Source organism: Ambystoma mexicanum, chromosome 3q, assembly GCF_040938575.1.
Source record: "Ambystoma mexicanum isolate Mex_15411 chromosome 3q, UKY_AmexF1_1, whole genome shotgun sequence".
In the NCBI taxonomy this organism is placed as follows: domain Eukaryota; kingdom Metazoa; phylum Chordata; class Amphibia; order Caudata; family Ambystomatidae; genus Ambystoma; species Ambystoma mexicanum.
In genome coordinates, this window is record NC_090926.1 from 905,494,685 (window position 1) to 905,512,589 (window position 17,905).

General features: G+C 44.4%; 1 protein-coding gene across 2 annotated transcripts in view; it reads left to right on the forward strand.

The window, feature by feature from the left end:
• The window catches only part of CEP112 (centrosomal protein 112), a 3,147,769-nt gene that overhangs the window by 1,585,436 nt on the left and 1,544,428 nt on the right, over positions 1-17,905 (forward strand). For both annotated transcript variants that reach the window (XR_011305153.1, XM_069655053.1), the window contains exon 18: positions 3,635-3,770. Coding sequence is in view for 1 of the 2 variants with exons in the window: in XM_069655053.1 (XP_069511154.1) it covers positions 3,635-3,770 (136 nt within the window). In the remaining variant the exon portion in view is untranslated. The remainder of the gene's footprint in view (positions 1-3,634; positions 3,771-17,905) is intronic.

Consider the following 17,905-nt stretch of genomic DNA (forward strand, 5'->3'; position numbering starts at 1 on the left):
GTGGACTTGGATCTTGACACAGTGTCTTTGTATTTTACTAAAGTTGAAACAGGGCCATTTTTGTTCATTCACTAGGCCTTATAGTGGAAATCAATGTTTTGAACTGGCCCTCATTTTCCAATGGGTGTTACACAAGCCAGCTTTGCTCTCACAGTAGGGGCCTGACATGGCCTCTCCATCTCTGTCACTCTGGGGCTGTTTTTTTACCCCACACCTACCACACACACTCTAACACTCACTCGCCTATTCATAGCTTTACTTTCATTAAGTGGTACTATTCTCTTTCACATTCAAAACCTCATGTGCATTAACATCTAGGCACTATCGCAGTCTCCATAGCACTCCACTCCACCTTTCGCCTTTCTCTCACTCCTCCTCCGCACCTTTTGACCTCACCTAAACACCTTTCATTCTGCCTTTCTGTCTCAGGTCTTAGGTATAGACCCGTATAGACGGGAGGCGAGTGCCTTTTGACTCCATTTTGTGGTTACTCAGGTCTTATATACCCAGGATTTCCTGTGTTGGGCCATCCCTCCTCCATGGATTGGTTCTGCTCTCCACCTGACTTTACGGGCCAATCTTACCCTGACTCTTTTCCCGGGGTTGAGAAAGCACATTGAGAGTTCATATAACCCTCACGTAGCCCCTCACCCTTTTCAAGCGCACCACTTCGTGTAGTTTCTGCTGTCTGTTTGGTTTGTCTTTCGTCGCTGTGGCAGTGATTGGCATGATTGATTAAAGCGTTTGGTTCTGCTTAGGGCTGATGTTACGGAGGCTGTAAGAGAGACGTCGACCTTTCCTCCTGAGTGGCTTTAGTTTCTGGGGCTGCGCAGCATTGTGGAGCTTGTGGTTCGGAAACGAGATAAAAAAAAGGTTGGCATGTGGAAATGGTACCAAGTACATGACTCAAGGTGCACACAGGGCATTCAGGGACTGGGGGCGTCCCAACTCCATCAACCCCCACCCCCACCTCTGGAGCCAGACTGCTCTGAGCCTGGGAGGGGTCCATAGCCGGACCTGGAAGGACTCTGTTGCAGCTTCCCAGTGCATACATTTACTAGAAAATCTCACCTGTGGTTGGACGTAGATGGTTGGGGGTGTTCTTTCTTCACTGTGCACCCCTCCACGGCCCACTTACGGGCAATGTTGATGTAAAACCCATTGCCAGTGTTGTAATGCAGGTAAATGACTCATAAAACAGGTACAACATGAGCAGCCAGGGAGCCAGCAGATACAAAGTATGCAGCTTTATTCATGCACTTTTAAAAGAGGTCCAGTTACTTTTCAAGTTCAATTTTAAACATGAGCACACCCATACCTGCTCAGGACCCAAGTGACACACTCGGGACAATTGCGCATCACCACTCATCCAACATTCGCTGAGCTGTCTTTCACAAACAGGCCCCAACATCCCAATTTCATATAGGGATGATCAGCAGGACAGGACACAGAGCTCACCCTCAGCAATACAACACAAGGCATGTATACAATTGTGAAAATGAAATAAAGGATGTATTCAATTAAACAACTATTCTGCTTCGTTTTAGACTTCGACTAAATACTTGACTAGCTGTTCAGCCAAATACGAATACACTGTTTGCTAGCCCCTGCATTGCAATGTCATACAATTGACACGCTGCACTAAAACAAGGCGTTGGAATACATTTGAAATCTAGTCTAGCAGTGACCCACCAACCTGGCTCTACAACACCCCCAGGGAGTGATTAGTGTTGACAACGCATTTCACAAAATGGGCCCGGGCAGGGTCTTCTTGGGAAAGCGTTGCCCAACAGGAGCTCTGCAATCCCAGTGATGGCCATCAACCACATTGCGCAGGCCGGCTGTTTATGTAATACAGATTCACTTCAAGCTCCTCCCCTTAATATTGGAGTCCATACATGGAAAGCGCCCTTCCCCTCCTTACCTGGCCCACTCTGTCTCCTTTTAGTCCTCTCCTCTTAGCATCATGCGATACCAAGCTGTAGTCAATCTGACAGTTCCCACGTTGCCCCTGTGCGGCTTCCCTCTTCCTGTCCTTTACGCTCCTTGCACCCCAGCACTGGAACTCCCTACCTCTTGAACCCGCACATGATCATTTCCACCAAAACGCTCCCTCTATCCAGGGAAGGAGCGCCAGAAGCCTACATGAGAGTTCTTTCACCCCTAGCACCAACTTCCCATCATTCATTGCGCGCCCCCTCACTGTACAAATGAACATGGTACACTCTTTGTAATTGATATCAGTGTCTATATAGGCAACCTATAAGCCGAACCTATTGCATTAGAGGACTCATAAATGGCACATGATGAGGGACACAAACTTGTAGGTGTTGAGTTATTTGCCCACCCATTGACTGCCCAGGGCCATGCTAATCCATGTGGCCGTTCCCACCCTGCCCATGCCCGCCCAAAATATCTCATGGCAACTGTTTCAGCTTGCTTTAACCAAGCCTCACCATCAAACGTTCCACTACAAGTGCCAGTCAGTGTTTTTTTCAAAGTAGTCTTCTGAGAGTTAAGGATGTAATTGGAACTGTAAACGAGCGAACAGTGTAATAAAAATGTCTTAAGCATGTCTGACTTCAGCCACTCTATTTATAAGCATTATGCGTGCCCTTCACTGAAGTCCTGTTAAAATCAAGCATTGGCAAAGCCAACAGTTTTGACGTGTATGTAAGTATTTTGCTTTTGCCAGGCACTGCTATGAAATGGCCAGTGCACAAATGCCCAAAATGTGAACCTTGCCCCTCCCTCACCAGATTATCAACCTATAAACCTTTACTTTCTTTTCTAAAGCACCCTGCAAGGAATTGCTGCACTTACTGTCATTTTCTTTTTGCACCGTTTCTGATTGAGGCGCTCGCTCAATATCTGAAAATAAGAACTATGGGAGCATAGGGCAGGTTCTGGTATTTCAGATTACCTGTGAACTGTACTCACTCCAAATGAAGGATCACAAGCTGGTCTTTCATTGCTTTGTTAACTTTGGGTTCCATAGAATCTTTCTTATAAATATCTGATTTGTCGAAATTATAAAATATTCTGTGTTTGGGTTTCATGTCGGTTGTGGTTTTTTTTTCTCTCATCTTCCCTGTGTGTTGCCTACATTTTAAAGCAAGATGCAATTACAGTTGTATTTCATGTGATGTTTGTGCAAACAGAGAATTAATTTGCTGTTGCATCTTTCTGTCCCCCAGGGACTCCCACTATAGCAACATAAGGTGGGCGGGAAGGGATGTATCCCTAGGGCAGAGGCGCTGGTTGATTCGCAGAGTTTCCCATCTACTCGCATCACTTCTTCATTTGAATAGCGTGAAAGGCCCCTTCCACATATTGGCGGGAGATAGGCCCTCAACTGTGCACGCATGTGTCCTGCTCTGCTGTGGGTGTTGCTTTGATGTGGGCTGAATACTAGCGTTTGGGCAGCAGAGGCGGAAAAGAAGAGGGCCCTGTCCGGACCGGACCTGCAGACCTAGGTGTCTGCTTTTTCTGAAAGATCAGGGACAGGAAGTCGAAGCCTGAATAAAGCGTTAAATGGAAAGGGAGGGCAATTGCTGGAGCTTCTCTCACAAGCGCGCGTTTGTTCTTTTATGCCACGATTCCTAAACACTGAGGATCTTCTGTCTCTCTGTAGGGAGAAGGAGGAGCAGCTGACCCGAGTGACGGAGATCCAGAGGCTGCAGGCCCAGCAGGCGGATTCCGCCCTGGAGGAGTTTAAGCGGCAGGTGGAGCTGAACTCCCAGAAAGTCTACGCGGAAATGAAAGAGCAGGTGAGGGGATCACAGTGCCAGCCTCTCGCTGACTCTTCCTCGCAGTGGGGTGGCACTCTCTGATCTTACAAAGCCAAAAGCCGGCTTCAGTAGAGGCACTACGACTCCAAATCTTTCCCGTCCTAGTGCCTTTGCTCGGATGCTGGTGCCGAATGCTGGCAGCCACCGATTCATCCCTCGAACAGTCAGACTGGTCATTATTACTGTGCTACAGTGGCTGCAATTGTGTTAACAGCAAAAGACTTCATGTGAGTTGCAGTGAGCTGCTTTACTTAGCTGTGCATTACGTTTTCATGGTATTTGTTGAGTGGAATTCAACTCTATATACATACCTACCTAATCTGCGGGTTTATCTGGGTTAAAATAAGCATGATTACACTTATCATGCTTATTTTAGCACAGATACTCAGAAAAATATACAGTGCCACAGTAAGAAACGGCTACTCTCTTTGCACCCAAATGCCAGTCTAGCCAGGCAATTACACTTATCATGATTGCTTTATCAGAGATTCCAGTAAAAAAAAGTCAAGCCACAGTAAGAAATGGCGACTGCACCAAAATGCTAGACTAGATACGTAGTAACACTCAGGATGCTTACTTGATTTTAGATGCCCCCAAAAATCTGCCATTCCACGGTAAACAATGGCTAGGCTGGCTGCACCAAAAGGCCGATCCAGCCACTATAACACATGCATGCTTTATCATAGACGTCCATTAAGATTTAGCGCCCCAACCCTCACCCACCCCCCACGCATACCCCCTCTCCCTCCTGCCCCCCACCTCAACCCCCAAAATAAGATCCTTGTCCAGAATTACCTTCACGTCCCATATATATATATATATATATATATATATATATATATATATATATATATATATATGTATATAATATGATAGCTCAGCGGGTTGAGTGCTCGCTGCTGCGGTCTGAGCACGATCTGCAGGTCGCAGGTTCGAATCCCGGCAAAGCCAACTCAGCCTTTCATCCTTCAGAGGTCGATAAATGTGTACCAATTTGGGTTGGGTGATATTGCATGTAAATATGCGCTCTGTAAAGCGCTTTAGATAGAGGTGCTATATAATAACACATCATTATCATTCCTCATCCCAGTACGTACGTATGAGGCCCCTTGTCTCATATGTAAGTACTGGGATGAGGAAGAGTGGCACTAGGAGTAATGAAGATTACTAGTAAGTAATCCAGCCATTTAACACAATCACACACACATTCACATGTTCACCCATTAACTGCACCCATTTACCATGCACTCTGATGCACCCACCCACCCACACAGCCAGCCAGCCAGCCCAACCATAAATCATGCACTCACACACAATAGACACACACTTGCATACACACACACACACCCACATTTACACAAAATGCATTGATTTACCTTTTGCAAATCTGTTGCTCTGAGGAACGGGCCTCCCATTACTGTCCTGCGCAGAGGAGCTGGGGCCTCGATGTAATATGGGGTGTGGCAGAGGCAGCTTTTGGTGCAGTGAGGGTGAGCGTCCCTCCAATATGATTCAATGTCAGTGGTGGCTTGTGATTTTTTTTACATTGTTTTTGTGTTCATGTTTCCACAGAATAGTGTCAGCGACATATCATAGGGGCATTTGGTTGCCGAGTGGAGAGGTTTCTCACCCCAGAGAATTTTTTGTCCAATATGGAAATTATGCATTTTACAACTCAGTTTTTGTGATAAATAGTGTAAAAAGCCATATAATTTGCAATCATTTCTGTAGGGCACCACATGAAAGGAAACAATAGGTGGCAGGTCACCACCAGCACATATGAGCATTTAAAAACACATTTTCATTTAACAAAAGTCAGCCATCAGTATATACAATATTGGCACTCACCTTTCGTTGACCACAACATAGGCCTGCATCTGATCTGCCATTAATCTGTACAAGCTTTCTTTCTGCTGCCCAATATATGCTAGTACTGTTACCAGAAACCATTTTCAAACTGGCTGTACCCAACAAATAGCAGTAGATTTATCACACCAAGCCCACCAAATCACCAGTTCTGTACATCACTAAACACAATTAATATAAGAATGTATTTTTGTCTTGGTACAAAAATGCTGTCCTCCAAGGCATTGGTCAACCTCGTACAAAAAAAGGTGCACCTGGCTGTTCCATGATCCCTCCAGGTAAAATATCCTTTGAAAAACAAAAGATCAGGTGACCCTGTAGACACAATGGGCCTCATTACGAGGTTGGAGGTAGCCATGCCATTTATACCGGCATGGCTATCCCCAAACTCGGGTCCGGTTCCGGGCTCTGCAAAAGAGGAATTACCGGGCCATTCCGACCTTGGCGGGCCCGGTAATTCCCCTTGCGCGGGACCCGGAGCCGGTACATCCCCATTCCCATTTGAGTCCCCATAGGGCTTAATGGGAATGGGGAGGATGATAGCAGCGGTACCGTTGCTACCATCCTGTTCTGCTCGCGGGTGCCGCTCTACACACCTGGTCTGACCAGGCGTGCAGAGGGGCACCTGCGAGCCGAACTCGTAATGTGGCGTTATGGTAACAGCGGCGCCGGTGGCATTACCGGCGCCGTTGTTGCCTTACCGCCACAATCGTAATGAGGCCAATTACCCTAAAAACTGATTTAATAAGAATTTATGTAATGACAAAGAAATTACAATATTTCACACTTCAAGAAAGGTAAACAAAATCGGTAGTTACGACACATTCCCAACATTTAACATACACATTACTGAATAGTGATCATAACGCTTGGCACAGAATAGAGTTTATGTTAGATAGTGCAAAAACCCTGCAAGGTTCATCGGGGTAAGTGATTTCATACAGGTTTTAAACACCAAGACAGTGTGTGCCCGCTTTCCATAACGGGTTCTGTGTAGTTTAAAAGTCAACACAACTGTGTTTCGGCCTCAAGCCTATTCTGTGGGGTGCAATTTGATAAGCCTTCATCAGGATGGGGAATTGAGGTCTGGTCAGGGTTGACAGTCCTAGAAAACAGATATAGTGTGGATAAGTGTGGTTCTGTGTAAGGGAAACAATTTCGTAACAAGGCTAGAAAGTAGCAAGAACAAGGCCCTTGTGAGGGCATGCTTACCATGCCTTATTGATTAAGCACGCACATTCAGTATTTCAAAAACGGGGAATCTATAAGGGATAAACAAACAAAGGCCTGCATTCACTGCTTTCATCCCTCTGGCTTGAAAATAAATATGTACAGGGCAGTGAGGACAAGATGTGGCCACTTACCCCCCTGGGAAATGGTCTACAATCAGCCAGATACTGAGTGGGTATCAGTGGATTGCCCGGGGCGGTACGTATTTGTGAGATTTCCAATCTTGCCACGTGCGCTGTTTGGTCTGCAAAGATGAGATATGTGAGCAGAACTACTTGCTCTCAAAAGTGCTAGAGTTCATCTAGAGTCGTCCCCTGCATGCATTAATATTGTACTGCACAGTGCTAAAGTCCCGCAGGCTAAGCAGGTTCCTCAGTGAACTGAAGGTGTGAGTGTGTGTGCAGAATTCAGCTGCAGTTATGGTACGCAGGCATATGGCTGTAGCCAAGCAGTGGTGTGTTTGCGGGTGATCTAATGTGATCTATACTTACAGTGTGCTGCGAGTCAGCGTCCATGGCAGGGTGATTATTGTGCGTTAGTCCGTGTGGCTACGGGCCATGTTGCAGCTAATTGGGTGCCATCTGTCCTTACCTCCCAAAGGTGGAGTTGCTGTGGCTGTCGGGTTCTGCTCACGTCCGATCAGTGGAAGGAACAGCGGGACGTGGTCGTGGCTTCTAAGATTAAATGCTGGCGGGAGTCATGGCAACCAAGCTGGGCAGGGTGCTAGCGGCCGCTGCCATGGCAACCGTTGAGAACAATGCTTTCACGGCCCGCAAGTGGCCGTCCATATTGAAAACTATTGTTCAGTGTGTTGGTCAACGCTGAAGGCTCGAGTCGCTGCAGTAATTTCAGCACGGGTGCGGCTACACACGCCATTCTAGTTGAGATCGGGGCCATCTGCTAGGTATGGCACGAAAAAAGTATTAAGTATTATGGGCTACTGGTATAAAATTATACCAGGATGGAGCATGGTTGATAAAACGTGGTTAAAACAATGCATGATTGGAAAAAAAGGCTTGTGTCCTGCTTAACTAACCTGGACGAGGAGAGCCCAGAAGGACTACACAATTCAGTGCATCGTCACATGGTGTCGGATGGGGGGGGGTAGCATATTTTGGGATGTAATTCAAAACCTTTTACACCTCCGGGGAGGGATAAGGGGGGTGACTGAATAAATATTTATAGGGGATATTCCAATGAGGGCCACTATGTGTTGGAAAGGGTATTGTAAGAGGATTCAATCCAGCACTACAGCTAAGTCAATGCCTTGTCTGGGATACTGAATGGAAACCCTTATTGATATATCTTTATGTCCAGTTCATGAGTTCTGGATGACTACCCCTATATAACACCCCTCTCTTGGAACCCCCCTGAGCCAAGAAGTAGTTCTGTTTTGCAAGTTTAAATGGTTTATTTGAGAATGTAAACAGTATAAGCCAGTCAAGTGGCACAGCGAGTAGAGCGCCCGCTTTGACACCCGTGCAGAGCCTGTTAACGCAGGTTCGAATCCCGGCGGGGCCAAACTCAGCCTTTCATCCTTCCGAGGTCGATAAATGAGCACCACACACCGTGGGTAATAATAAGCAGCGCTCAGATACCTGAGGGTTTGTAGCGCTATATAAAAGCCTAATTATTATTATTATTATTATATATATATCACACTTTATAATAAATTAATAATTAATATCACACTTCAGAACATGAGCAGTTAACAACAATGGGTAATGTTATACTAATAAACTGATTTGATTACCCAGGAGTAGTATAAAGGATGAGGTAGCACGCTTGGGAATAGGAACAGAAGAATAAGGTGGTAGAGAATGCTTTATCTAGTTTTAGATGGATGCAATGTTGAATGAAAATGCAATACAGAAAATACTCAATATGATTTCAACAAAACAATGTAATCACTTTCCTCTGGCAATCCACTCCCCCCTTTATGCAATGCAAGGAAATGGAAGGAAAGCACACAGTTCTCAGAAATACAATCAAATGTAATTCAGTTCACCCCAGCAAGCTTAGACTACAGAAGTTTGAAACACAGGCCCAACATGCTTTTATATGTGCTGGCAATGAAGTGAGGAATATGCTGAAAATGGTTTTAATTCCCTTTAGGAGGTTCAGGGTGAGTGAAATATACTTGGGATGAGTTCAGGCTCACTTTAGCAAGGATCTAGGAGTAACTAGCAGGTTAAACAAATTTTTGGCAAAGGAAAGCAAGGAAGCTGCTGTTTTCACACGTGGCTGGATTTTTAACCAAATCGCGAATCGCGGCAAAATTTGCGAATGCGTGAATCACGATTACGCCAAAAGTATAAGGAGTAGCAAGTCGGTTCTAAGCTTGTTGAAAAGCAGCTGAGATTCTAAGCTTTCAGAGGAAAGTTAAACCAAGTTCCTAGCCCAAGCGGTTCCAGAGATACGGACAATTAAATAAAGGTAGTTTTTCGGATTTTAAATTTTAAAAGTTCAAAGCGACAGGTTACAGCTTGCAGCTAGAAAATGACAGGTGACAGCTTTGCAAATGACAGGTGACAGTTAGGAGCCAGTTCTGGTTAGATTAAAATAGATTGAATTAAGAGATTGGTTCTGCACAGTTCTGCTAGGTACTCACAATATATTTTGAAATGGGCGTCCCCACGGATCTGGTCAGGTTTTGGACTGGACTCCGGTTCTGGTCTCGGCTCTTCACAGTGATCTGGGTCAGCTCTCTGGTTCTGCTAACAGCGGTCTGGGTCACTCTGGATCTCTAGCCTCTGGTTCTGGATACTGCTCTGCTTTCTCTGGGTACAGCACTGCTTCTGGATCTTTCTGGCACAGGGTTTCAGGCCAGAATCAACACCTGGGTCCAGCTGTGAATAGTCTGCAAATGATTTTTGGGCCTGCTGACAAATACTTTTGCTTGCAGTGGGCCTTCTTGGTTCAAAGTTCTGTAGTCTCTGTTTAGCTTGGAAGTCTAAGTGTAGGATCTCTGGATGTGAAGTCGTCGGTGAGCTTGCAGAAAGGACACTCCCCTGTCAAATTGCACACAAATCTATATTTGATCAAAATACACATTTCTCAAATACATAGTGGTTTTTCATTGCATGTACATATTACCTATCACATGAGGTATACTCTGTTCAAACTCTGCTCTTCCTGAGGGCTTGCATTCAAAAATGGCAACTTAGTTTCGATTTTAGAGGGTTATGCAACCTTGGTTCTTCATTAAAAATTATACACATATACACGACCTGTCCTTACATACTCCAGTAAATTCCCATGTCTCTAGCTTAAACACAGAGTCTGTAGTATCCATAAATAGCGGGGTATTGCCCCAGAACATCACACAAATTCCCAACGCGTCTTAAAACGTGCACAGAAAATTCACAAGAATTATGGTATCATTTAAATAATTTTGACAAGTCCGCACTGTGAGTTATACCTCTTTCTTAGAATCATATTCTGGGCAACAGGGGTGTGTCTTTTCAGGTCACATGGTGTAGAAACCAGTTTATCCAGTTTCTGCCAAGCTCAGAGACCCTGCCCCTCCCAGCTTCTGCCAAGAGGAAGCTATTTAACGGTCCCCCTAATAAACCATCTGCCTGGGCCCTGGAAGGCCCATTGTTCAAGAGGAAGCCATTTATAGCCTCCCCCCAATAAACCCTCTGCCTGGGTCCTTTGTTTAGTCTCTAGCAGTCCCTTGGTAATTCAATCAGAGAGGGGTAACCTCCCCTCAGAATGCAGCCAGGCCTGAGAAATGCTGTGGATCTAGTTTCACTCCAATTGGGGGGAAGTTGTCGGGCAGAATCCAGTTCCTTAAGCCAGGCCCCAGCTACTGTCACTTTTAGTTACCCAGTTTTCTGCATTCAAATAAAACTAACAATTTTTACACATGCAGCTGGAATGCTGATTCTAAGTTCAAAACTATGACATTTTAACAGTGACAAACTATGTGGCAGTCAGAAGTCTGTCCCTCAGTTTATTTACACATTTCGATTTTTGGTAATTTTAAATCCAGTTTCATTTTAAGCCCCTGCAGAGCTCAGCCAGTCTTGTTATAAACCTTCAAGTCACTTCAGAATATAACTTTACATTGTATCCACCTCTTAGTAAGTCTTTCTTTGGCCTGCTCTGGGTTCATTTATTCAGTTTTACACAAATGTCTGGTGTTGTTTTAAAACGCCGGCTTTCTGATAGTGGTGAGTACTGGTAATGCAACCATTTTTGGGATTTAAGAAAATGAATTCCCCACAGTTCTAGGTTGCTTTTGGCAATCAGCATTGTTATTCCCTATGGTTTCAGGCTACTGTGTGGGTAGCCCATGGTGGTTTTAGGCAGTGCCCTTCTGTGCCCATAACATCGGCAAAAATGGGTGGCAGCCTATTCTTCATGCACTTCCCTGTGCATTTTCTGGGAAGTTCTGGCCATCATGATGTTTTCCATGCCAGTACTGGACAGTTTTTGTGGTAGGGCTCGGATGCATGGGTAAAAACCTCCCACAGTATGTGTATGCGTGCTGTCTAAGTAGTTAGATCACATCTTGATATACCCTCTAGGGGTATCAACCATTCATTTCCAATGGTTGTGGGGGTTACAAAATGCCTGTTGGCCAACATCCCCCATACAGGCAAGCATTTACACATGTGACATACAATCCTCTCCTCTGTTGCATAATATGATACTGTTGCGGGTGACCCAATCGCAGACAATAATGGAAAGGGAGCTACAGGGACTCCTGTAGGACTCCCTGCTCACTGTGCTCAGAGAGGCGCAGCTTCACCTTACTGATGAGGCCCAACAAGGCTTAAACACGTGTATGGGGTTGCTGTTGGTACTCTTGTTCAGAGAGGAATTGCCATAGCATTTCGGTGCTGGACTGCCCATGTGGGCGGGACAAAGACTGATATGCAAATGGGTATTTCCAATCTGTAAAAGGTACAGTGAGCAAAAAGTGTGTGCTGCATACTCTCACCTCAGAAAAGGTTATCATGCCATGTTCTTTCTGGAGAGGAGCGTCTGCTACCTTTTTTTAAACATAGCTAACCGACTGCATTCGAGAATGAAGTCGGTGGGAACACTGGTGGCGTCTTCTCTGGTGTCCAGAAAGGACCGTAGAACTTCCAGACACTCTGGGATCGACGTGTGTACACAGCTTCGACGTCCATGGTGACTAGAGTGCACGAGTCATCTGTCGCGATGGTGGCCAGAATGTTAATGGCTTGTGTGGTGTCCTTAATGTATGATGGCATCTTGGTCACAAATGGTTTCAGGAAGAAATCTGTGTTTAGTGATAACAGCTCCAAAAGCGAATCGCATGCAGATACGATTGGTTGGTAGGGTCCTTGTGTATTTGGGGGATGGTGTAGAATGCTGGTGTCCTAGGATTACCCTGGTTGAGAAAGATGTTCTCATCTAGGCAAATCCATTTGTGTGTTTCTGCATGTGTAGTAGGACTGATGATTTCTTCACTGAGTCTTTTGATGGGATTGAGCTCCAATTTCATATAAGCTCTATGGTCTGAGAGTAGACATTCACAATCCACTTCGTAATCTTTAGTGTCCTGGCGGACGATACCTCCTGCCTTGTCAACTGGTTTGATGGTTAGATTCACATCCATACTAAGGTTTTTGAGGGCAGTACTTTCTTCCTGTGTTAGGTTGTCGTGCTAGTAATTCTCTTTGTTAATTGTTTCTGAATTTTCTTTGTGACTATCTTTTCAAAAGTGGTGAATTCAGATGGTATGGTATGTGGTGGAGGATCAAATCTCGATTTTTCTTTTGAAGCCAGTCAGATTGGTCTTCTCGTCTGTGATTCCGTCATTCCCTCTATCCATCTGATGTTCCGGAATGTAAATTTCAAATCAGTGGGACAGCACCTAGCACCTGAAGTGTATCAGGTGCATGTGTTACTGTAGTCAGATTTTGAAAGTACGGTGAACAGCAATAACCCTAACTCGACCTGTGGAATGGCACCAAGGCCAGGGATGCGCGAGAGAGAAGTACCAGAAGGCCAAATCAATTGTGTACTGTAAGTGGGTTATTAGTTTTCACACGAGAATCTACTAGACTGTTCATGCCATAGCAAAGGAGCTCAACCTTAGCCCTCACTTGGTTATCCCTATAAAATGCAAACAACAACAATATAATTTCTGGTTAATATAGAAGTGGGTGCCCGGGGCAGGTAAGCCGCCAGCCCAGAACATTTTCTACACTTACAGGCTCAAGACAAATAGCAACACACTTAGTTATGACAAACTGGGCCCACCATGATACTTTATACAGGAGTTTGTAACCTGCGGCTCTTCAGATTTTCTGGACTATGACTCCCATGATCCTTCTCTCATTGATTATACTGGCTAGGACTGATGTGTAACGTTTTATTAAGAAGCCATCTTCAACATGGGAAGTTCCTTCCCTCCCCACTTAAGTGGTTATGCAACAAACTGTTTAACCTATTATTTGTTTTAGCCCTATCTCAGACACATATCATGCCCCTTGGATCCCTCTCCCCTTAGCTAACAATGAACCAAGAACCAGGCCGGTGTACAGAAAATATATTGGTTTTTATTTCAATTAAAAGTAATAGAAATTAGCACAAAAATGTCAAAAACCTCTTTATCCGTGGCACAACACAATCAACTTCACTCAGCATAAATACATGTTAATGTTAAATGATATTTGTACCATGCACTATCACCACCGGAGTGGCCTCTGGCGCTCTGGCGGCTCTGAAAAAAAAGGGAAGGGGGGGTGAGTTAGTGGAAATAAGCTGGGCAAGTGCAAGAGAGCAGTGATGTGCTGTTGGCAGCCTCAGCCCGGTGGGTCTGTTTGCTGGGCTTGGGGTGTTTTACGGTCGGCAGTCATTGTGTGCTGTTGTGCGAGTCTGTGTGGTTTGTTTTGTTGTTGCAGTGTAGTGAATTTTGTGCAGATTGTTGTGTTTTAGGGTTGTGGTTGGTTAGAGCTTGAGAGGTGTATGCAGAAGGGTGAAATTGTTAGTGGATTGGTTAATTGGCATTGCTGTCCTTGCAATTATGTCTAGGTGTGATGCTTGCTATCATTCACTTTTCTATCTGAGTGTGGCACTTGCTAATCTTCAATATCCTATCTAGATGTGAGGCAGGATAGTGAGCACTATTATATCGTAATGTGGCACATGCTAACATTCATGATTGTATCTAGATGTGATGGAGGCTAAAGTTCAGAATTCCATCTAAGTGTGGCGCATGCTAACATTCACATTTCTATCTGGATGCGACGCAGGCTAAAGTTAAGAATTCCATCTAAGTGTGGCACATGCTACCATTCATGATCGTATCTAGATGTGACGGAGGCTGAAGTTCAGAATTCGATCTGAGTGAGGCACACGCCCCCCTGGCAAAGAACTCTTTCCAGCAGCCTTAAAGGTGCTCCTTCACTCAGCTGTCATGGGAGAGTTTGCAGGTTTAGTTTGCTCAGCCAGAGGTCTTTCCTCTGGCCTGAAAGGGGAAACCACAGGAATCAATGGGCCATGACTATCACTGGGGTGGGGGTCGTCACTATTAAAAGCAGGCTTCCTAAATGCTAGATATACTAATGTTTTTCAAATGTGCATCTTACACTTGTCTAGAAAAAACAAAAAAGATGTTTCCAAACTGAAACATGCTCTTAAATTTATACTCACTAGACCACCAAATCCGTACCATATAGCATGGCCATGTGGCACCTTTCTGCTGCTTCCATAAAAGGCACAACTAATATGAATATGTAAGTTATTAAGCATATCCCTAATTTAATTTTCCACCCGCTCACCAACTCTCACATTTGGAACATGTTCAGATCAGCCAGAAACCTAGTTTAACTGGTCATTACTGTTTCCAGAGTCACAGGAAAATGAATCTTATATCCTCCCAAATTGCCTCGAAAATATATAGAACTGGTACAAAAATTAAATCAATCTGGCTTATGTTTGCTGACAAAAAGGCCTAAATGATAATAGTCCTTTTAAATTAATTGTGAATCTTCATGTGGGTCAAATGCCCCTGACTCCTGCCTTCCGGTCAATTGTTCTCATTGGGTCAGCCTGTGCCCACAGTGTTTTTTTTATTTTTTATCCGTCTCCTTTGTGCTGGACGCTTGCTCTTTGAAGTGAGTGCCCCCATTTTCACACATGCTCTGGCCAAGGGTGACTTTTTCTTGAAGTCAATGCTTTCAGAGCCAGCAGGTCTTGAGAACACTGAATTTTGACACTTTTAGCAGGACATTTCTATTGCAGTTGGTCATTAAATGGGAGATGTGACATCCAGGCTCCAAGTGGGAGATGTCCTTGTGCAGGTTTGCCCAAAGCCAACAAAAGGGTCTGTGTTGGGCTGACATTTTCCATGAAGACAAAATGGCTCTTATAATGTCACTGGAGTCTTGTGGGTGAAACATAATATACATTGCTTTTGGTCAACCCGCTCATCATATTTTGTTTTCCAAACATTTATCTGTGAGCAGTGATATTTTTTTCACTTTTACTTTTTAAAACAGTTTTTGTTTGCACACACATCTGCAGGCCGTTTTTGTTTTCAGTGTTCAGAAATTCAGTTTTTTATGTGACGGGGATCTTTGATTCCTCCTTCTTTTGTAGATTAAAATGCTGCTTATCCATTGGTAATGACAGGTAGGTCCCTTTCCACATGGCTCTTTAATTCTACATGGCCGTATTTGTTTCAGTGTTTAAAATCTTGCTGTTCATGTGAAAGGGGCTTCTTTTTGGGGCCTTTAAATGCCCCCCACAGATGGGAGTTGTAGTCCACACCATCTGGATAGCCAAACTTTGCGGCCCACTTCTTGATAAGAATAACGTGTTGCAGTGAACAGGGATATCATGCTGCCCGGTGCATACTTGGCAGGGTAAGATAATATCTGTGTTGATGAAGAGGCACAGTGCCACTTTCTGTAACTGCCATTGAACAAATGAAAGCACTTTTAAAAGTGTTTAAAGGTGGAAGCAAATTAAATTAATGGACTTGATGAATTTGCTAAAAGTTATTTTTGTATTTAACTTACAGGATGCTGTTTTTTGTTAATCGGGTGATGCAGCATATGATTTGATATGCCGCTGCCCTAAAACCCGTTGGTGCAGGTTTACATGCCATAAAAACTGTGTGTTCGAACCTCACTTGTTTTGAAAAAATAAATGTAACACACTTAGTTGAAAAAGCACTTTTATGAAGGTTTAAGTGCACTTGTGCAAAGATACAAACTCGAAGTGAGATAGAATTTTTTTTTGTGCGAATTGAGCAGCTCCAGTTTTCCTTTACAGTTTAATGGTTGAAAGTGGGAAAAATGCCATAGTAGGATTTAACTGCAAGCAACCCGTTTAACACTAAGGAGGGGATTGGGATCTGCCTGCCATCCGGAGGCCTAAGTGGGGGCAGAGCTCAACCATTTCCATAAAAAATATATATACCAACATTCACAAATAGCAGAGACGTTTTAACGCTCCCGAAGTTCAAATGTTAGACAGCATTAGGAATGCATAATTATGCAGTGCTCCACTCTATGCCATCATGCCGCATTCATACAATAACTTTCCTGCTCACAACACCACAAATGCAGGCGTAACACATGCACAGAAACTCGCTCACACCCATTGCACATACAACGAACACACTTGCCTTTCTTTGCAGTGGTATCATCTCAGCTTCTTCCGTCATTCCAAGACTCTGCTACCTCCTGTGTCGGCCCTTTCTGCTCGCACAGAAGCCCAACCAACAACCCGACACCCTGCTCACTATAGATGAGGCTTTCCTGTTCCCAATCGTGAACAACGTGACACCACGTGCTTGTCGGATACAGTATAAGGACGTACGCAGCAAGTAACGTGATTGGGGGAAGAGGGTAGCTCCCAATCTATCAAGCGTTATCAGGACTAGTTTGCTGTAAATGTGGCAGACACGAATACTGAAGCAGCTGCTGCTCTGGTCTGCACATCTAAACCTACAGCAGGCACACAAAGCGGCGGCAGCAGGGGGCGCACCGGTACATGGGGTGCAGAGGACAGGTCCAGCAAAGGCAGCTGCCCCCTTTGCTCCTGCCCTCCCCTGACTTCAAAAAGAACAAATTTCTTTTTGAAGTCACTTTGACTTCAGTCTTCTGAAAATAAATATTTCCGTTAGGATCACCACCGTAATGGAAATAATTTAATTCTAAAATCGAATGACTTAAAAAAGAAACGATTAAAAAAAAAATGAAATCCGCGGGCATCCCGCAGCCCCAGGATGTGTAGTGAAGGCGCCCCATGCTACGTCACTGATTGGCTTACGCACCACATAAATTATTAGGTCCGGACTTGACAGCCCACTCAACAGTATCATCCGGTAGGGTTTTTTGAATGACCACAAAGTGTGCAAATCACCTCAGTTGAAATTCTATAAATGTTTCCACGATATAGCCCAAGTTGATATTCTGCAAACCTGGCTTAGTGCAATTGTTCGGTTGATAAAGTCCTTTTAAAATCTACTCCTTCCCTTCACATGGTCTCAAAGTTCTGTAGTCTATCAGATCCTGGAGCACTTCCCTAGGGATACAATACTGCCAAATGTCTCCCCCAAACCCATAGAAAGTACAGTGGCACTCAGGTACTGGGTACTTTCGACCTGTACTCTTCAACACCACATGTTTCGCAAGCAGACATTATCGAAGGTTATGGATCATTGTGAAATGGGTAGACTTCAATTTCTGCACAGATTTAAAGATCTGGGATCCAACACCTAATATTTTATTGGGATCATTTTGGACCAATAGTTGAATTGATTGATTCCTTGCCATCCATTCTTACTCTAAAGGGAGGGAATAATGAACCCTCTTTCCCAAGTGCATCATATTGGTCCCACGAAACAATAAATATGCAGTTGAGGCCAATGCCTGGATTGCCTGCCTCCACTACACCTTTAGGCAGCTGGACAAAGCCATACACCCAACTCTCCAGCCAATGAAAGGAAAATCCAGCACTAGTCCTCAAATTGGGTGGCTGAGTCTTCAACTAAGGCAGTTGTTCATGGTACAAGGGAATGT